Source organism: Haplochromis burtoni, unplaced genomic scaffold (assembly GCF_018398535.1).
Source record: "Haplochromis burtoni strain Fernald_Lab_line unplaced genomic scaffold, NCSU_Asbu1 Contig_36, whole genome shotgun sequence".
NCBI lineage: Eukaryota > Metazoa > Chordata > Actinopteri > Cichliformes > Cichlidae > Haplochromis > Haplochromis burtoni.
In genome coordinates this window covers 1288184-1310579 of record NW_024582397.1, presented here as the reverse complement: position 1 = coordinate 1310579, position 22396 = coordinate 1288184, and the positions used below count along the sequence as shown (strand labels likewise).

The following is a 22396-nucleotide window of genomic DNA, read 5'->3' as shown; positions in this document are numbered from 1 at the left end:
AATCAGTTTGTTGCTATAGGCCAGTGTTTCCCAGCTGTGGTTATCAGGAGCTTGAGCACTGATGGTTTTCATTCAAGCTGTTTAATGAGGATTGAATAGACATGAGATACCAGGAGAATGTAGTTAATTACTTTCTTCAATAGAAAACGAGTGGCACTTTGGGTCCCAAAGATCTGCGTTGGAGCCAGTCACTGTCAGCGTTCTGCATAAAGATGAAAAACTGAGCGGATTTTCTGTTATTCTCTGCTGGGCCTGACAACAGTCCCATCACACGCATTGATATTCCCCTCTCCCTTGCTCATGCCAGAGGGCTCCACCAAGATTTTACAATCATATCAGTCACATTAAAAGCAAAGATGCAAATCAGTTTGACCCAGGAGGCATCGGATCCTTCCTTTTCAAGCATTTGATAGTGACATTTGAGGGCCGCTTCAAATTCACTGGTTTGCTCTCTTGCCAAGAGTTAGATAATACAAATGGATATCAATCATGTCTTTAAGCTTTCGGTACAGAAATATCTTGATCTTGCTTAAAAAAAGATAACGCTAACTCCAATAGCACCCGTTTGGATCCTTTGTGCATTACTATTATATCTGAGCCACGATATAAAAAAAAAGGGGGGGGGGGGAGGCAAACAATCAATACCCATTAATACATTGGTCTAAAATAATCTTTTTAGAAAAAATTTGTTTGGCACAATGCAGAAGAAATTTGACCTATATCCTGATTTCCTGTTTCCCAATCCAAACAAGAACTGCAGTGGGAAAGTATGACCAGGTTCAGGTTGTACAACATAAAGCAAGGGCTTTCAAGAAAGCGGGAAATGCTGCTAAGATCATCAGAAGGAGGTAAAATCTTCTTCATCCTATATTGGCCATTACCAGACAGTATAAAAAATGTATATTGTCCATGGCTGCAACTTGTCTTTAAATAAGGGGTTAGAAGAGTCTCTGGATTCTGTAGCCTCCTGGCTCTGAAACATGTAATCAGCCTAACACATGGACAGACACGGAGCAACTGCAAACGTTGATTTAGCTCTTTTCTTAGACTCTTGAACTAAAATTCAGAAAGTCATTAAATCTTGATGATCTGTCATTGTTAAATGTTAAATGACTCAAATGGAAAAAATAAGCCTTTCACCCCCATATACTAGCACGTTTGATTGTGGAAGGCTCTTAGCTGGTCTAAATGGGATCAGGTCTCATACTGTGTGCCACAGGTGTTCAAACCCACAGGAGGCGATTGTTCCTAAAAGCCACAGGCTCGCTCTCTTCAAAAACAAGGGTGAGAACAAAAGCAGCAAAGATCTCGACTGTTTCACATTTTCAGGATGGAAACGCTGAACTTCACTAGTCATAACGAATATGTTAAATATTCAGATTCATTATTCATTTTTAGAAATAAAAAAATATATATATCCGCCGATATTTCTACATTAATTGTGTAATTTGTTCACAGAAGAACAACAAAATCAGCGTAGGTTCAAGTTTTGTTTGTTTTTCAGTTGATCAAACCTGACGAGGCTTGACAAGATGGCCTTCAAGAATTCTCCAGAGGGCGTGGATGCGCTCTGGAAAGACTGGCACATCAAACAAGGCAAAGTTTGCTGCAGAAAACAAATCTCCTTTACTGCATTCACGACACTTGTAATATTTGCTTCTTTCCCCCCTCCAACAGGAACTTTTCACAAACTTAATTTTGCCTTGAGGTAAATAAATAACTGAAGAGGAATTTTTATAGATAAAAAAACACAAAAATATCTCAATTTCCACTCTCTTTAAAAATATTATTATAAGGAATACAACATGGATGCAACAGGATAGGGAGACGCATCACATGGTGTTTCTATTTCTATTTAGTAGGGGACTACTGCAACGCTCAAATTCGGTCACAATAAACAGGAATTAAATAACCCAAATTGATTTGCTGGGCACATTTTTATGCACTAATGAGATATAAAATATTAAGCAATTTTAAGTTGCCTCAGTACAGCAGAAACATATTTTAATTTTTGTCCAGATATTATTGGATAACTTCAAACACACATAATAAAACAAAAAATAAAACAAAGCTGACAGCAGCCATTTTGCATGTGGCATCCGGTTCCTGCCTGTAGTGCACAGATCATTCACTAGAGGGCAGAAAGCGTGTCATGCAACAGCTTCCTTAAGACATACAATACTGATCGTGCTGATTTAAGAAACTATCAAATCAAATATGATACAACTCACTGGCATAATTCTCAGGTAGCGGTTTGCCTAGTGTTGAACACTTTTGTCATTCAAAAGTGAAGAAAGCAATGGCAAAGCTCTTTGATTAAGCCATTTAATAACATCTTCCGTTCATATATCATCGCTTTAAACTAGATATTCCTTGCTAACACGAAATACTGGCTAATACGATAGTTGGTTCAATAGCTTTGAGCCAGTACCTCCTTGTGCAAGCCAATGTCACACATCCATTTCTTGTGAACCACTAATAAATGCAAGAAGACAAATTGGTGCAAGGTTTATTTGTGAAACGTTCTCATGACGGGAAAAAACATATATTTTGTAGCAGTCATATATATGAATGAACTTGATGTCACTTGTAAAATTCAGTGCTCATGTGTGGAATGACAGGATGGGTTCAGTACAAACCTGAGGCCATAATTTGTTGTGCCACAGCGTTCGTCTATAAAGCATTTTTCTGTTATTTGAAATCAGCATGATTATTATATTCTATTGTATAGCATTATGAAAGCCATCCACTATAAAATGAAAAGAAAGGAAAAGCTTATTATGTTTGGCAATTTACTGGAGACAGAAAAGCTGCATGGGACATGTCGGGCAGGTTCAAAACATGAATCCAAAACCAGCGAGCTGCTCAGACAGACAGGCTCAACATGTGCGGGGTAGAAAGCCAATTGCAGAAATACCAGAGAGAACACCCAGAAAACGCATGCCTCAAAAATAACCAAATAATTGAATCAGTACCTTTGTGAAAAAGCCTCAATAAAAGCCACATTGTGATCTTCCCAAACTGCTTTTCATGGTGCAGCTGCTAATAAGAAGCTACTGCTTGTATCAATACCGACGCACAAAGACACATAATCTGGTGTAAGTAGCACAAACTGCAGATGCCTAGGAAATGGAAATTGAAGTATTATTGTCTGATGAGATGTCTTTCATCCCCCTTACATCATGTTGTGGGAATCACTGAGGTGATTGCTCTGTATAGTCATGTAACAAGATTTCACAGCTCCCCTAGTCACCAAATAGAAATGGAAACTTTATGTTCTGCAGCGCAGAGTGAGAAGTAGATTCCTTCCTTTGTTGTTTTAAAGATGTCAGGGCCTTTCCTGGTCCAGTATCAAGTACACACACAATCCAGGTTTGTAGCTGCTCTCAAAAAAGACAGTTATTTATTTAGTTTGGGACTATTATTATAAATCCCATAGTTTGTTGACCAACGTGAAGAGAAGTGAGGTATCAACTTGCAAATATAAAAATGTACAAATTTGTGGGAGGTACTAGTCATTTTGGGACTTGACTTACCTTCAAATTATGTCCAAATTCAAAGCAGTATTACAATGAAAAAATGAAAAGAAATGTGTCTGGAAGCTACAATAATTCCATTTTAAATTGATTTAGGTGGAAGACTAAGAAAAATTATTAAGTATGGGCAGTTTTGTACATAATTAGTAGATCAACTTTTAACATTTTAAAATTACATTTAATATTACGATGACCTCCCACACTACCAAGACCAAACTGCACATTTGTTGCATCAGGTTACAAAGTACCATTACAACATACTGCTGTGGAATCCTCCACATTTCCCCAACTGCGCAATAGGACAGTATCAGTAGTCAGAGAGCAAATTCAGTTCATTCACATCCTCGTGGTTTGACAGGGACTGATTTATTATCATTAGCAATAATGAAAGAAATATGCTGAAATTGTTACAGTATATCAGACATCAATTTTACTTTTGAGAACAACTGCAGACAATTCATTTTGGCAGTGCTAAAATGACAATGACATTGGGTCAGATGAGGGATGATTATACCCTCCAATTTAGTCTCACAACCTCGTTGTCTAGAATATATGCAGAGTGATCGTCTCTGTACTCCTTGAAAGAGAGAAAAGGCCTTTTTGAACGCATTTGCTTTTAGACAAAAAAAGAAATGACATGTTCATGACACTTTTGGCTGCACACAGACGGGTGGTCCTGAAAATTAATGTGGTTTTTTTTTCTCCTCCAGCTGCACGGGACACAGATCAAAACCTGCCATAAGCTACAATAGGTGGTTAAATGACTCTGAATCTGAAATAATGCTCTAGATGAGGATGGCACAACCTCGGCGCTTTATCTGAGATGCACATAACAACCTCGTTTCCCTTTTTACTTGTGCTGATTCGATAAAACATTTAGAAAGTGCTTCAAATGGTGATGATCTGCCAACTTTCAGGAGGATGAAAAACAAGACAACGTAAAGACTCGAAGCAGACCAAATATCACTCATTTGTAAAACGCATTATGACATTTTGCAAATGTCACCTATTATGACGGTAGGATGTTTTAGCTAATTAATAACCTCCTCACATAGGTACTGTGATGGATTCTATAACACAGAATGAGGACTGTGGCTGCTCTTTGAAATGTTCAATCATCAACTGTGTTGAGACTAAAGTCACAAAAGTCACTGCTAATTGGAGGAGACACGTGTGGCGCTCTGCATGAATTTAGGCCGTTTCGGTGTTTTTTTGGAATATTCCCAGGGGAATCCCTAATGAACACGGTGCACATAAATCATATCCTAGTAGTCAAGTGTGTTAGTCATCCTTGTCTTTTCTAACACAAAAGGACACACTGGTCTTCAGTAGTTTAGTTCTTCTTGTCGATTGTAGCACAGTGTAACATACAATTCATAAACTACTCTAATGCGATCTAGTGTGGGAGAAAACTATGCAATACTTTACACAAAGTGGGTAAAAACGGCCTAATTCAGCCAAATGTTGCTTGTGTATTATGCAACACACTGTGAACACTCCAAATTAAGTGATTTTATCAGTGCTTTAGCTGCAAATTACCGGCTTAATAACTGAACCATAAATAACCACTTAAATGCTCCCAGTAGCTGCATAAATTCAAACATTACAACACAACTGTTTTAGATACTCATTAAAAAGTACAGTAATTCAAATCAGTTTAATGATTTGTGCAAATTACAATACATTTTACACCTATAATGTCCCGCAATGCAAATTAACAAAGACACATCACCAGTGATTAAACAGCCTACCTGAATATTTTGATTTTAAATGCTAGTAATACTGTAGTGCTTGCCATCTCTGTGAAACTACAATGTTATTTATATTTAAATACAAAATAATAAACCTTGTATGCTGTATTTAAACATGCCTAACATTCCTGAGCTTGTATTATCTTTGAATAAATGAATGCTGGTTTTATGGTACCACTTTCCTCTGCCACAGTTGCCGGTCATGTATTTCAGATGTCATGCCAAATGCAGGAGTACCTATAAATGGCTGCTGGCTAGTGGTGGATGGACTCGGCAGGGTTTGGAGTTTTAGCATCTAGCTGCTGGTTAGGTTGGACACTTCCCAAATGGACCAATCTGTGGTAAATGGGGTTACACAGCGTCTTAGGTTGCAGATGGTATTTGAAAGCACACAGCTCGGCAATGCTTTTTCCCCCCCATTTAGAAAAAAGGCTCGAACACAAAAAAAAGTAGGTTTGGGTGGTGTACAAGGTTGACATTAAGATGAAGGTGATTGTTAACACTCAGTCAGAGTTTGGAATCCATTCTCAATCCCGATCTCTGTGGAGACAATCATCCTCTAATAACAGTAATCTATCTCCTCGTTGGCCAAGACAATAGCTGTTCTGCAGGGGATGTAGACCTGAGAGAGAAAGAGAGACACAGTGGCAGGGGAGAAAGTGGGGAGAAAAGTGAGATGACAATTGAAGATTAATGATGTTAACAAGGTGTCTCAGTCATCCAGGTCACGGTATTCGTGCGTGTTTGAAAGAAGGCAGCTGGACTTCTTTAGGTTCATGAAGACATTTTGCCTCTCATGCAAGAGGCTTCTCTAGTTCTAAAACAAATGCCCTGAGGGTTGTTGACCCGCTATTAATTATGTGAGTCAGCACATGAGCACAAGAATGGACTATTCCCATGTGGGGACTCACACAATCACCTCCAAGGGGACAACCGCTACTAGGGGTTAAATATCTGGCACTCTGTCAGTTGTTTAAATGGTTAACGGACTGATTCTTATATGGCGTTTCTACTCTACTTGAGCACTCAAAACAATTTATACAACATGTTATTCGCTCATTTACACGAGCCTTTTTTGCTTTCTAACACCATTGCATGCATCAGGAATAACTCTGGGTTCAGTATCTTGGGATCGATCCACCACGGGATGGGCTCAGTGTTTAAGAACTAAAGAAGCTTTTTGCATGAGAGGCGAAACAACTTCACAAATTTAAGTCCTTTCGCCTTTTTTTCAAGCACTACAAAGACTACATTGATATAACTGATATAAGATCATCAATTTTGAAGATTAATGAGTGTTAAGTTTTATCCTTTTCAGGAGGGAGAAATCATGACTAGACATGGTCACCTCTCAAAATCAAGGATGACATAATGGCTAAAAAAAGACGAGTAGGATAGAGAAAAAAAAAAGAAATGCAAGGAGGATAACATGCAATTTTAAAATGATATATAAGGGAAAAGGTGGTCTAAGACTACTCGGAGGATAATATCTTTTAAGAATATTTAAAGTGTGACAGAATTGCAACTGCACAAAGACCTCTGGGTGGCAGTGGTGTCAGCATATCTGCAATGAGGAGAGGTGTCTTCAACTTCTTAAACATATCTCCATGAAGTGGTGGACTTCATCTGTCTAAAAACATATAATTAAATTTGCAATCTATTCAAAGCATGTTCAGTGAACTGAACAATCTGCAAATGAGTAAACTTGCCAGAAGTGGAGGCACGCTGCTAGTTTTAATTTCTGAACTCTCTCATCAATGCAGTAGCTGTGAGTTTCATCATCATCTCTAAACACTGGACTGTGAATCAATTGGAAATGTGTGATTCTGTAAAGATATAATGTAATTTCAAAAGAATCTTTGAGTTCATTGGGGTAAAGAAGAAACAAGTCAGGGAAAGACAACAAACAGAAAAAAACGTGGCATGTCACATTCCTTATGTATATACATACACATATATAGTTCAAAAAGTAGCTAATAAAGTGTTTGATCAATCCTTTTGATACTCACAGCGTCATTTGGCAGCAGGAAGCTGCTGTGTACCATTAGTCATTTCAGATTTATGCCAAAGGAAAAGCCAAGCGGGCATAAATGATGCTATATTTCCCAACAGAAAACGAAAAAAGCCAGCAGAGCTGTAAACAATTCAATCACTCCCTGAACTCTTCAAGTCGCCCCTCAGCATCAGTGGATCTAAGCTTACTGTGGATGTGCTTCTCTGGCAACAGTTTGTCACCGAGGGAGTCATACAGCCCGGCGCTGAAACACTGACACAGACATTGGTGACTAATTAAACAGTCACAGTGGGAGAGTCTCCATATAGAAGCACCGCGGAGAGAAGGAAAGGCAGAATGAATCGCTGCACCTGTTTAGACAAAAGCTACCACTGCGTCTAACCTGGAATATGTCAACAGCTTTTATTTCCACCAAACAGACAGAAATAGTGACAAATTATAAATTAATCTGTGAAAAAAGGACCAGCAGATACGCTCAAGTGTTGGCACAGCAATTAGTGGAAGACATTCTAATTAACATATTACTCCTTGCAACGTTAGGCACATACATACTTGACATACTGTTTTGAACCCATCCACTAACACTGAGAGACTAGATTGTGAAAAATAATTCCCTTTACAGTATATATACACACACAGCTCCTGACTTATTCATTTATATCTATATTTCTATCTCATCAAACACAGGGCCAGCTGAACTAAACTACTAGGTACAAAATGAGGTGAAACCCTGTCCATGGAAGCAGAACAAAATCAAGTTTGCGTTATTAGGTGTTATAGCATTTGCCAATCAAGGTAATTTGGTTATTAATAAAACTAGTTGTGAAAAAACACAATTTAATAACAGTGAGATAAAACAAACAAATTAGAATTTGTGAAAAAGGAAAACTTATCAAGTACTCACGTAATTAGCTAAAACATTGTGGAAATTACTGGAAACATATTTAGTCTTTGTCAGTGTGATCAAATTTGTTACCACAACCAGTGTGATTAAGCTTTGGTTTGTGTCTGAGTGACCTTCAACATGTGTTGTCTTTGTATTGGTACACATTTAAATCTCTGAATAATACACCCTAACAAATATCCTCCATATTAAAATAATTAGGAAAACTACAACTAAGACCAAAACTGATAAAAACTAAACATGAAATATTTTCAAACAATAACCAGAATGTCTGTGAATGTCACTGTTTGTTTGTATTACACAAACTAATGAGAATTAAAATCCACTATGAATTTAAATAGGATCGCCAACGGTCATATCCAATACAAATTAATCTCATTCACCATCAATTGAAAGCTTTTTCAGGAGTATTATCATTGCATGGTCAGTATTATCCATGGACATAAAAAGCATGAAAATATGTGAACCCATGACAAGTGGCCATAAAAATGACAAATCTGACCTTGACCATGAGCACAATTTAGGTGAAGATCCATTAGATGTGTAAGTTTCAATAAAACTTCCGCACAATGAGGAGGAGTATCGATTCTTGTGAATTGTGGATGGATGCCTCACCGTGGCATGAGCTCATCGTTCTTTGCTGGATGAGCTAAAAATGGTCCTAAATGAGCAAATCCACTCAGGAAATTAGCTGAAACTCAACTGAACTCAACTGCAATGAAAAGAAAAACTTAAAATCACATAAAAATAAAAACTAATAACGACACATGCAATATTTCCGCAAGTTGCAGATCATTGCAGCAATGTATAGGAAATGCCAATATGACCACACGTGCAACACACATCTTAGAATCACAACCACAAAGTTGCTGCTGTAGCCAGCAGTTGTTGCCAGATCAGGTAATGGTTACTGTAATGCAATAACTAATTTGATAATTTATTGTAGGTATTAACAATAGGGGTTAAAAACAAAATGTGATGAAAAGGACAAAGTGGTACACAATAGGACACAATACACCGTTTGTGAAATATTGTATTAGTAGGAAAAACAGCTTAGCTGTTTGTCCTTTCTTGACTTCTTCTGTATCATGAACTCTCTTGTATTGCCTCACACCAAGCTCACATATGAGAATTTGGATTTTATACTCCCTTGCAGAACTGAATGCAGCCTTTGGGCTAATACTAAATCTGATCAATGTTCAAACACACCGATAAAGGATTCATGAGCTGCTTCGCAGGAACATATCATCCACCCTGTCTCCAGACCCCAGCACCTAGGCTAGAGCACTGCCTGACTATAGGCTCTCTGTGCACTTTAACTCCCCAGACATGTCTCTGTTTGGCTCACTTTACTCACTTAACAAGTATCAGCTCCCTGTAAACACTTGTGTACATGTTGGTTGTACTTCAGGCAAAGTCTAAGGATCTGACAGGATAACAAAACAAACCTGACTTGGATGGTTAATTGAAACTAAGACCTAAAGAACTATACCTGATTCGTTTTCAGCTGAGACATGATTTTGCAGGCCATTATTTTCAAAAGAATATTTTCAGCCGAGCCTCACAGTAAGCAGCATCATTTCTGAAAGACTGTTCTATTGATTTTTAGTACTTCAAAGATCATCTCTTTAAAGAAATAATAAAAAATATTGCTGCTCATAATTAAATATAATCCTTTTGATCATAGAGCTTACATTCCTAAAATTTCCAGTAACAAAAAGCCTCTGTTAAAAAAAGGAAAAAAAACAAAGGCTCTCTCTGGTTTTTTGTGCTTTTGTATTATTTTATATTATTAGAATTTCCAAAACAATTGCAACCTGAAGGGTTCTAATTATTAGATTAAAAAAATGCCAGGTGTCTCCTGGATGTGAGATTTAAATCTCAATGAGATTTTTACCTGGGCAAACAAAGGATTAATAATAATAACAATAAAAATAAATGACACACGTCGGATAATCTCTAGAACCTTTACCTGAAATATCAAAAAGCAGGCCAAACTATTTGCTTGAAACAATCTTTGAATGAATTGTCCACCACACACTCACTGGACTCACTGGCCACTTAGTTAATTTTGAGAAGCATCACACAGTTGCTGCACCTCCATTACAGTATGTGAAGCTCTTGTTTCGCCAAATACCAAAGATGCTCTATTGGATTGAGATCTGGTGACTTTGAAGTGCCATTTGAGTACAATGAACTGATTTTCACATTCAAGAAACCAGTTTAAACCAGTCGTAAAGTAATGGACATGATCAGCAACAACACTTAGGTAGGCTGGAGTGTTTAAACGGTGCTTAGTTGGTACTAGTGGATGCAAACGGTGCCAAAATGTGAAAAGTGGGCCTGATTATGCAAACTACTGTTTCCTTCTTATCAGCCTGATAGACCATTCTTTTCTGACCCCTGACATCCACAAGGCATTTGCACCCAGAGAACTGCTGCTTACTGGATATTTTCTATTTTCAAGCCATTCTCTGTAAACCCTGGAGATGATTGTGTGGTAGATCAGCAGTTTCTGAAATACTCAAACCAGCACGTCAGGCACCAACAACCATGTCACACTCAAAGTTACTTACAATACCTTTCTGAACCTCAGCAGGCTACAATAAACGTGTCTACATGCCTAAATCCACCGAGTTACTGCCATGTGATTGGCTGATTAGATAAGCTGCCAGTGATACTTAGGGTTAAGGTTTTTATACACATGGCTGTGAGTAAAGATGGCTGAAATTCCTCCAGAGTTCATGTAATATGTTCGAGTCTGGTCTCAAAGTACATATTCAATGGTACAGTTCAGAAAAATATACTGACCAAAGTGTACTAGTGTGAGCTTGTCTTTTAAAGTTTATATACATGTAAAAGTGTTAAGTGGGTGCCCTTATGTCATGTCACAGTTTTTGTCTGTTAGTTCACACTTCATGCTCATCAGCATCAGGTGTTAGATCTCACTGATGGAAATGTACATCTTTTGATCATTTGCCACAAGCTCGCTATTTTCTCTTACTTTCTTTTTCCATTTCAGCTTAATTTCTTTTTGTGAAGCTGTCAAAGAAGACATCCCCTTTGAAGCACATGAAGTTTATCAAAAGGTTCTGATGCAGCTAATTATTCACCAGCCTTTCTTAGCATTACATATTTGACATTATAACATTCAAACAAAACTATATGTGTGACACGTACCCAAAGGGGGCCACCTAAAATAAGCTTCCTCTCTCTGAGACATTTTATTCTGTGACTATTTAAAATTTGTCTCGCTAAATGAATAAACTCTAAATGTTGAACAGCAGTAGTTCTTGATGTATGCAATTCCCATAAAAAGCCTGCCGAGGATACCGGGGTGTCAATTTATTTATTTTTTTTTTTATCCACATAAGGAGAACAAAGCATTTTTTAAAATCATTTTTTATTCAGCTTCATGGCAAGCTGTTCTAACATTCACTCTTTTCACATAGTGGATAAAATTAAATACAGCTGAATACAAACACACACACACACACGCGGGTGCACACACAACATTAAAGATGTCCCACATGTGAAACAAAGAAGTACTTTAATATTCAGTGATAAATATGTGCCATTTAAATATGCACAGTTTAAACATACAGTACTGTGGAAAGGTTTTAAGAGCTTGTGAAAGAAAATCTTGTTACATGATGGTGCTTTTAAAATGTAAAAACGCTATGGATAGTATTTGTTTATCATCTAAACTCATCTATACTCATGCAAGATGTATGGTATTGTATGGTATAGGACAAGTAAGTCCTAAATAGAGATGGATGTAGGTGCCATGTCTTTTCATGAGTTGAGATCAGAGCTGTGCTGTGGGTCATGCCGTTGCAGGGTACCGTCTTTTCTCTACAAGTAGCTCTTTATGATTCTGTCTGACATTATTGTGATGCTGCCAAATTCTGTCTGCAGAATGAATTTGGAGTCAGTAAGAGACTTCTTTCACAGTATTGCTTGTTGCACAAAATCTTTGGTTTGCAAAAAGCCAAAAGGCTTCACTGTTTCCTTGAGGGACTGCTCCTTTAGCGCACTTTCTAGCCTTTTGGTGGACAAAGCAAATTTATTTGTTTCCACATCAGAGGAATATCCTCTTGGAAACAATTCTCCTATAAAGACTGGGTCTGATCCTGACTGTACATGGGTGGAGTAGACTCGGTTTTCTGCCAGTTGTGAGGTGATGGCAAGCTTACACAGTTTTGAAAGAAATGCACTTAACATGGCTGATGGTTCTGGTCGTCGTCCTTGCCTGTTTCTTTGTGCCTAAGCAGAAGAGATTGGAAAGCACATCTAGAAATGGCTTATCTCCTATTATCTTTCAGTAAAGCTCTCCCTAAAAATGTTTGTTTGCATGCATGGTCTTTTTTTTTTTTTTTCCACTTAATGAGTTTGGTTCAACATGTGTATATAACTATATCACTTGCAAATATAGTATATGATGAAAATGCAAAAGGGGTCACTTTTGTAAGTAATTCAATAATTCAGACAAGACTGAAAGCGCTAAAAAGATGCTGGATGACAAGTGTCCAGGAGCAGATTTGTAAACACAGGGTATTACAGCCACATGGTGCTTGCCACAGCCTAACATGTTACCAGGATGCAAAAGACTCTGCTAGCTTAATCCAATTATGTGCATTCTCAGTCTGAGGTGTGATGCGTTCTTGGAGGATATGAGAGTTTATTATCACACTGTAACGAGGAAGCTGGAGAACTGACAGACCCATTAAAAAGACAGGAGAAAAGAAGTTTGTGCAGACTTTGAAAGCAAAAGTTGTTAAATAAAACATGGATGATGTGGGCACCTCTCGCAGCCCCCGCAGAGGCTCTTGTCTGATTATTCTTGTCATAACCAGGTAGGTGTGAGGAGGAGGAGAAAAGCATCTTTATGCAAGACTACAGTCTCGCTGTGCAATCTCCACGAAGGAGCCTATAAAGCATATACAGTATGTACAGAAGGGTCCCCGCTTGTCTTCTTCCTCCCTCTCTGTCGGCTCCATTCCTCTCACTTCCTGTCGTTCCCCATTAATCTATGATGGTGCCAAAATTAGCAGATGACTTGTTAACTAAACTTCACATTTTGGCCAAGAGGGATGTGGGTGAAGCAGCAGTGTTTGAATTAATAAGAGTTAGGAAAGATTTAAGAGATTGTAGAATTTGCGTCCTTAACTGATGAAACCTAAGTTAATACGACGGAGGATCAGTGTCTGCATGAAAGAAGAAGAGGCTTTTAAACTGGGGTCGACAGAATCTTAAATAAAGCTGAATTGATGCTCTTAATAGCAGTGTGAGCTTTGCCAAACACATTTTTGATGCATTAAAGTGTGCCGTCCAACTCTTAATATCGAGTAATATCCTCTATCCATTAACTGCAACACTTTCAGTATTGATCTGAAGAAGTTCAAGTTGAGTTCAGATACACAAACACCTCATCAGGTGCTACGTCAACTCTGGTACCAAGTGAAACGACTTAAGTACCGCCTCAAAACGTTTAATCTAATAAACACACTGAAAAACAAAAACAGGAGGAGATGATGACTCCGCAGACCACCTCAGAGACATCACTGTCCTTGTGCATTAATTGAAATCATTAACATAAGATGTAGCATGCAATCCATCTGCGCTGATCCTCACTAATTCATTCCTGACTTTATTAATAAACATCTTATTGGCTTTCAGCATTTTAATAAAAAAATAAATAAACTGGGAAAAAAGGGGGGACGTAAACAAGAGGAAGATCCTCAAGCACTCTGCTTAAAATGCATATCAGTGTTTCTTTCTATATTTCAAGGACAGACTTATTTCATGGTATTAGCCTTAAGCAGTCCTCCTGATGGAAGCCCAGTGCTTCATTCTCCCAGATATTTTTCTCCCCTCCATGATGCCATGCAAGCTTAAGCGGTGTGCACATGAAAAGGTAAGTTCTAGCGCCATGAATAATGCACATTGTTTGCTGTGAAATGTGAAAGGAGCTGTAGATATCAGATTCACATAACGTTCAATGACTCCAGGATAACTGCCAGCATGAGCGGAGTGAACGCATAGAAGCCAAATATGATATGCACAAAACAAAATGTAGCACTATGGAGGCCACAAACAATGGGAGCTAGCCCCTGGTAGAGGCACAGTTTTTTTTAATGTTGTAATATATTTTCTTGATATTGTATTAAATATTGTATTAAAAAATAATAATCCTAATGAACCAGATACTAAATTATACTGCTGTTGTTAAGCTGAGAGTCCCAGACCAGGGAGACCATGGCTTTTTGCCAGAACAAGCAGCCCTCTTTCATCCCAGCACACTTAAACCTCATTAGAAAGGCTTCGAAAGATCCTCTCACTACAAAACCCATTTCAGGCTAATTAAAATGATTTGTGAAATTAAACATAAAACATAAAAGGACCAAACATGAACACACAGACAGCTTTTTCAACACGTTTTGTGAGCAATTAACAAAATGTGATGAATGTGGAAAAAAAAGAAAAAAAAGAAAAAAAAGAAACGCAACCGACAGAGAACCAAAAAACAACGAACAATGCGGGTAATTTATATCACTTTATAGTTTTACAGTTCTTTTGTTTGTTTGTTTTTAAAACCTAATGATAACTTTTATGTTATAAACTATTGCAAACACTCAAAAGCAATTTTAGTAGCTGACATTTGACATTCTGGAGCTGTCAATGTCCCAGTGCATACACCCCTTCAGAAGATGAAGAAAGCTCGTGCCATTAACACCTTAGTTTTTACATCAAACCTTAATTATAAAAGGATCCAAGATGAATTCAATGTATTTGAAAGCTCGTATGAAACCCCACTCTCCCCCCCAAAAAAGCAAAAGGAAAAAAACCCCCAAAACACATTCATTCAACTTAGTTTTGATTTATGCATTTCACCTCTGCCCCATCTGCAGTGGCTACAGTGGGGCCAGTGTGTGAACGTGGTGATAAAACTGTGTTCTATGGATATCAGAAATCTTCCTGAGCCCATGCACTGACTTCCATAACACAACTGAGTCCACTTTCGAGAGGGCCGAAACATCTCAAACATTCAGTGCAGGTTTTCAGCATTGTCCCTTAAATACAGAGATGTCTCTGGATCTTTTAATAACTAGAACACACCCATGCTCCAGTATTGTGTGGCATGTTCATGATGACAAAAACTGATATACTTAATCACATTACAAAAAAAAAAAAAAAAAAATGTAATTATGTAAGGGCTAGTAAATAGTTTATATGGTCAAAATTTTAACACCATTTTAACCTGTTGCTAGGTTGGTGTGAGGCAACACCCAACGCCCACTGCTGATGTCAGAACACCTGATAAAGATAAAAACCTTTATGGGCCTAACACGTACCTGTGTGCCAAGTTTAGTTGCTCAACTCATGACTGTGTCAGAGTTGAGAAACACAAAGACAGAGATTTTGTGTATTATAGTAAGATATAAAAGAGAGGAGATAAAGAAATTCAGGAGGTGAAGTCTTTCTGCCCAAATATCACCCCACCCCCTTCTTTATTTAACGTGCTTACACTATTGACTTTCACATATAGAGCTTAAATGATCAGCACATTCTTCTCTTTCCCACATTTCACATAGAGTCCCAATTTTAACAAAATTGCACTTTTGTAATATTTGTTATACTTTTCTAATAAAAGGAACTATGACAAGTGACTTTGTATTGCTACAGGCTAAATTAATTTGGTAACAACAAGAAGAAAGAAAAATGTTTGTCAAAAGTTTTAATCCTTCATTTCTATTTGTAGAGCTCTCTTATCACCACCCACTACTCCTTTTGATGTTTTGCAGCTGTGGGCAACTTCTCCATTAGCCTACATATGTGCACTGCATTGTGGGACAATGGTGTCCATCAACAGCACACTCAACAGTGATTTAGTATGCACGCTGACATTTTTGAGCAATGCTTAATTTTGTCGCTTTTTCAGCACGGACAACCTCAAAAGCATGTTAATAGTATGCTGAATGGGATGGTGATACAGCATAGGTTATTTGAAAAGTGGTGTAGAGAGTGGACTCTAAAATACAACAGCCCTGGATTTTCAATTGTAGAATACTTTACATTTAAATATAATGACATTCAACAAAAGATAACCTTTTATAAGTCACAGAATGTGATGCCGTAGGTATTTACCTGGATGGAGTTAGAGCGGCCATTAAAGGGCTCGGGCTGTGTGAAGAACTCCGTGTTGTGGTCCAGCCGTCCGTGACCTCCATACTGAGCCGCATCTGAATCCAGCTTGATTTTGTATCTGGCAAAGATTGAGGTTAAGGCGCAATAGCAGTGGGAAACTAGCTTATGAGATTGAAGACCTAAGAAGTGCAGAAGGAGTTTTAGCACTAGTGCTTTTGGTGTGCAGATTTGGTTTAGCAGTGCTCAGCTGGTTTATACTCATTGAAATCCTCACATCCATCAGCATTCATCTCCTCCTCGCGGCACAGCACAGCGACAGTGCGGAGCCCAAATACACGAGGAGAACGCTGCCTGAAATTAACATAAATAGAGAAGCGATTCAGCCATGGCTCAACCATCCAGCCTGACAGTCTAATTTATCTAATGCACTGCATAAATAATGAATTTAATCAGAAAAAGTGATCCAAATGAGTGACAACAGATACACATGACAAATCATAAAAAATACTCTCTCCTCCTCTAGGATTTGTTCACATTTTGTTGTTTTACAACTTGACAAGAGACTAGACTGATTTAAGTCAAGTACTCAGCAAATCACTGCAGACTCATTGAAATATATCTAAATAACACTGAGTTAGCCAAGTTGTTGAGCTCCCTCAAGTTGGTATTTAGCAGATGTACAAGAGGCTACTTGTCTAAATTTGCTACTAACAAATACTGTACTGAACATTGCAACCAGTTCTGTTTTTTAGTATACAAACACTGTATGTGGAAGATAAACTTTATCTTTTATTCTTTTGTACACTGACATTAAGTCTTTATCAGGTGAGGAATCAGAGAGGGTGAGGAGATGTTGTGTTTTACTGCACTAAGACAGCAAAGTAAACCACAGATTTCCTTAAAGAAATATGTCTGTGAAGGTTCTCAGTCATCCAGGTCATCGTAGTCAAAGGAGCTTGCAAAGAAAAGCGTCTGGACTTCTTTAAGTTGCTTGAAGACGTTTCACCTCTCATCCGAGAAGCTTCTTCAGTTCTAAGGTCAAATGGTGGAGAGTCCCAGATATAAACCTAGTGGGAGTATCCCCCCACAGAGGGACAAAAGGACCCCCTGATGATCCTCTAATCGCCTGAGCCAAGGTGTGAAACTGGGTGTGGGTCCCAATCAGCCAGGGTTTCGGGTGAGCTCATTGTGAAACCTGGCCCCACCTTATCATGCAAAATCCTGAGGTCAGATGGCCCAGGATGTGAGTGGGCGTTAAGGCGTTAAGGCGTCTGGATGCCCTTAAAGAAATAGTCAAGAGGAAAGCTGCAGGTAGTGTATGTATGGATGGTTGAAAAGTGAGGATAATCCTTTACCTTGCTTCTGTGCTGTCCTTGTACAAAATGACTCAAACTTTTCTGGGCTGAATTATTGCAGCTGCTTAAACTTGGTCATCAATAAATCTGCATGCTCTTTAAAACAAAGAAATATGGAAGGATAGTGGATGAAATACAATATGCAAGTCTTTCTATGTGCTCTAGTGAGCATTTCAGTATTTACTTCAGCAGATAGTCACCTTTGTAGAGAATACATGCTACAACATTAAACTGATTACATGCATAATTATGCCCTTCAGCTGAAGCAAATGTCGAACTAACGTCTGATGTGATATTAAAATTGTTAAGAGCCAGAATCAATCCTCCATGACTTTTAGAAAACTCCTCTTTTCTTTCTTAAACTACTTGACATGAGCATGTTGTTACTTGACAAAAAAAAAAAAAAAGGACTAAGGATGGGTGTCAGGATCAGTTGCAGGGCTGTTATTAATGTCAGAGAAAATATTTTAATACTTTAAAAGCAAGATTTAAAAAATGAAAGAAAGTGCACTTTGGCAAACATGCATGAATAAATAAAATATACAATACTTTGGAATTTAGTCCCCCTTAATTTCTATATATTTTGCTTCCAACAAGACAAACTTTCTTGTAAGTTTTTAAAGTGTTCTTGAACACCTTGCACCTGATCATTTTCAGTGGAAAGATGTTTTTGTTTGTTGAATTACTTGAACTGATGAATTATTCAAATGGGTACCTAACAACACTGTTGTATCTACACATAACAGAAAACTTAAAAAGGGCCAATACTAAATTTTATCTTTAGACACCTTTTCACTTGCAGCTCATTCCTTTTCTCTGAATCTGAATGCCAAAGACAACATAGTTTGACAGACATAAAATAGCTCTTTTTGCACCAACAAGGTAATTCCTAAAGTGTCACTCGCTGAAAACAGCATACTTGTCCACGTCCTTGGAAAAAATAAAGGACATTGGACAAGTAGAGAACAAAAAGAACAAGCAGGCCTACAAAACTGTCTACAGCAGATGAACAGTTTCTAAAAGCCATATCCTTCAAAAATAGGGAAAGAAATCCAGCTAAGGTTTGACACAGGACCTGAGAGATACATCTGGCCTTTTAGTTGATCCATCTACTTTTCACTGAAGTGTCATCAGAAATGGTTTCAATGGAAGGGTGGCTGTCAAGAAAACATTCTTAAGGGAATAGGGAGGAAGAGGCTAAAGTATGCCAGAAGTGGCAACAGGTCTTAAGTGATAAGTCAAAATTTGTAATTTTTGGTTCAAATCATCATCAGTAGCACAGAAGAGATTGTAAGAGAGGTACAACAGTGAGTATTTGCAGCAATCTGTAAAACATGGTTTGGGACTGCGTTTCAGCTGTTTGAGGTCTTGTCAAAGTCTATGTAATTATAAATGCAGGAATGAGTTGGAACCAACATGGAATATCATTTGCAAAGTGTCTGATTGGCAACAGCTACATTTTTTTTTAGCATGATAATGATCCTAAATACACTGCCAATACAATCATATCAGGATACAAAAACACACAATGGAATACTACAGTCACTGATTGGCCTCCCCGGATCTCTACATTAACCTCCTAAGACCCGAACTCTTCCACGGCATGCATTTTTAATTTCTCTTCGATATTTGGCCTGATTGGGGCCCAAGAACGTCAAAACAAGGAATTACCAGATTTTTTTTTTTAGCTTATTTTTGTTTTTAAGAAAAATAAGAGCCACATATGAGGATATTCGTTTAAAATTTTGATAGAACAGTAGCAGTATAATGTCCTCGTAAGTGGATATCGGGCCCTTGTAAAGCAAAATTGAGTATTTTGGTCTAAATAACCCAAAATGTGATGTCCACATATGTGGATGCCAGGTTGTGATAGAGAGCTGAACAAAAGACAGGCATCATTAAAAGAATAGCTTTGAAAGTCCTAGAAACCTGTTAAACTATTCCTGAGGACTACTTAAAGAAATTGCAACAAAGCTTGCCAAAGAATATTCAGGCTGCCTTGAGGTGATGGTCCTACCAAATATTGACTTTCATGCTCCACTCAACCCATTTTCAAATCAATTCAGTTGTATTTATACAGTGCCAAATCACAACAATATAATATAATTTATATTGTAAGGTAGACACTACAATCACGCATACAGAGAAAAACCCAACAACCATATGACCCCCTATGAGCAAGCACTATGGCGACAGTGGGAAGGGAAAACTCCCTTTTAATAGGAAGAACCCTCTGGCAGAACCAGGCTCAGGGAGGGGCGGGGTCATCTGTCGTGACCCGTTGGGGTGAGAGAAGGAAGACAGGATAAAAGACACGCTGTGGAAGAGAGCCAGAGATTAATAACAAGTATGATTCCGTGCAGAGAGGTCTATTAACACATAGTGAGTGATTCCTAGCAAAATATGAAATGAGGGGAGACCCAAGATTTTTGCAAAGTACTGTGCTTCTAATTTAAAAACTTCCCAACATGCAAAGGTTAGCCTTACTCTTACCAGCCAGAAATCCTTAGTAGATACCATGTCTACCCTGATTCCCCATGCATAATGTAAACACCTGTAAACATCTGTGCATATTATTGTATATCGCAGGGTTGGTAGCTATAAAGATTGGTACTATAGGGAAGGGAAAAAAACAGGACAACGGGATAAACATGTAAACAGCCCCCTAATTGGCTGGCTGAATAATCACCTTATCTACCCGTAGGCGACATTCCTGAGTTTAAGCATGATCCTCAAACGCTGCCTCATTCTGCCCAAGAGCCTGGAAAATTCTGCTTTTGCTGTCTGCTTGTCTGCTTTGATAGTGATGATTAAAAAGAAGCTCTCCTCTGTGCATTGTTTTTGCTCAAGAGAAAGATCCCTTCCTCCACACCTTCCCTTGCTCAACTTGCCACTATGGTGATTTATTGACAGAGCAAATTCATTTTGCAATAGAAGCTTTGCAATACCTATCGAAAAAACATAGACATATTCTCTCAGGCATTATAATGCGCCCGGGAAACTAAGATACGTGATGTGAAGTGTGAAAGTTTAATCTTTCTAATACAAATAACACCAAAAAACTTCCCAAGTGAGTGAATGTAATAAGGATGTGAACTGTAAATATTCCACTAGCATGTTTCAAAACTGAGTTGGAGTGCAAGCAGCACTGCAGTACTCCTTCCTTTATATACACATACAAAATTACATACACACATACACACACACAGCACAGTGTGTATGCTGAAAATGCACAGTTAAAGTAATTCACAGTTCCCTGGCAAAGTTCTCTGAAAGGAAGTGAAAACTGGCACAAATTGGTAGTTGGATGCTTTGAGCGATTACATCTTTGTTAGTGGCTACAGATGGCTGCAACAACAGCTTACAGTATTTTAATCAATACAGCCTCTGTGAATAAAGGAGAAGATTAAAGAACACAATCAATTTTGCCCAATGAGCAGAAAGGCAGTCTGAAGCTAGATGATTCGAGTCATTGATGACCTGAAAACAATCTCGCCATGGCTGCGATTGCAGACCAAGCTACCACTTAGTTTCTCCATCAACTCGTCTTTTTTTTTTTTCCCAGGCCATATGAAAGTAATAGCACCCTGGCGAGGGTAAACAAGAGCTGAGCAAGCTGCATGTGCACATCTGAAGAATGCGGCATGGCCTTGTAAGCCTTCTAAATAGTGTATCTAGCCTTTTCAGAGTCGATTTTTACCCTGCTTGCTGCTCAGCTGGTGTAAGTTTCATCAGAGTGGAAGAAATTATTCCTTTGTGACCGAAAGTGTTGAGGCAGCTCGAGCCAACTAGCAGCTGAAACCCAATCTGATGCAAAGTAGAAGCTTTAAAGAATATTGCTATAAAATAAAATAAATAGATAAAAATCATAAATTATGTTTAAATTTGATGACTACGTACTGAAACCCCCCCCCCAAAAAACATGGCGCTTAAAAGTATGTTTAAGTCTCCAGCAAAATTTGGTTTTGTACTTTTTTTAATCATTTACTTTCATTCTTAAACTTGGGGATTATCCAACACATTTGTCACACTTTTAATAAAGTGACAAAGATTTATTTTTCATTCTTAAGTTATCATTATATATAAAAGAAATGTCTATTACACATTTGGAAAGAAAATACGCCAAGGGCTTTGAAGCATAGGATTGTTTAAAATTTAAAGAAAACATCATTTTTGTACTCAAATATTATTAATCTCCCTTCATATTCTATGGTTCATTTAGAACCATAGAACATAATTATTACCTGAACTAACACTCAGGTCGTGTACGGAACTCTGGGATCACCTTGTAAATTGTACATTTTTAGAGTTTAGTCTTTACAATAAAATACTTTATATACTGAACAGGAAAGTCATTGATTCTGGATGACTGAACTGTCTAACTGGACTTTAAATAAGTGTGGTTAACAGACAAGTGCAGTAGGTAGGTGACTTATGTATTCCTGTCAGTGTATCCCTTACAGTAAACTGTACCCAAAAAGGTTGCAGCATAAAACCATAGCACATGTTACAGAGGTTTAGTGGGATGCAGATGGAATGTAGTTTATTTTCCTTATAGTTGTAAACAATTTATTCAAACTGCTTGGCTTGTTTATAGCTTCTCTTATCACCTGGCTGCTCACATTTCTTGCCTCAGTATACCGTTGATAGTAATCAGTATGTTTCCAGAACTCAAGGATTACCTTATT

The 22396-nt window shown here is 38.0% G+C and overlaps 1 protein-coding gene across 1 annotated transcript in view; it reads right to left on the bottom strand.

Moving 5' to 3' along the window:
• Positions 1-3880: 3880 nt before the first annotated feature.
• Positions 3881-22396, bottom strand: part of gbe1b (glucan (1,4-alpha-), branching enzyme 1b) — a 96151-nt gene continuing 77635 nt past the window's right edge. Inside the window, exons 15-16 of the mRNA XM_005926491.3 lie at positions 16354-16471; positions 3881-5909 (exon numbers count right to left, since the gene is read on the bottom strand). Coding sequence (XP_005926553.1) covers positions 5847-5909; positions 16354-16471 — 181 coding nt within the window. The 3' untranslated portion in view covers positions 3881-5846. The remainder of the gene's footprint in view (positions 5910-16353; positions 16472-22396) is intronic.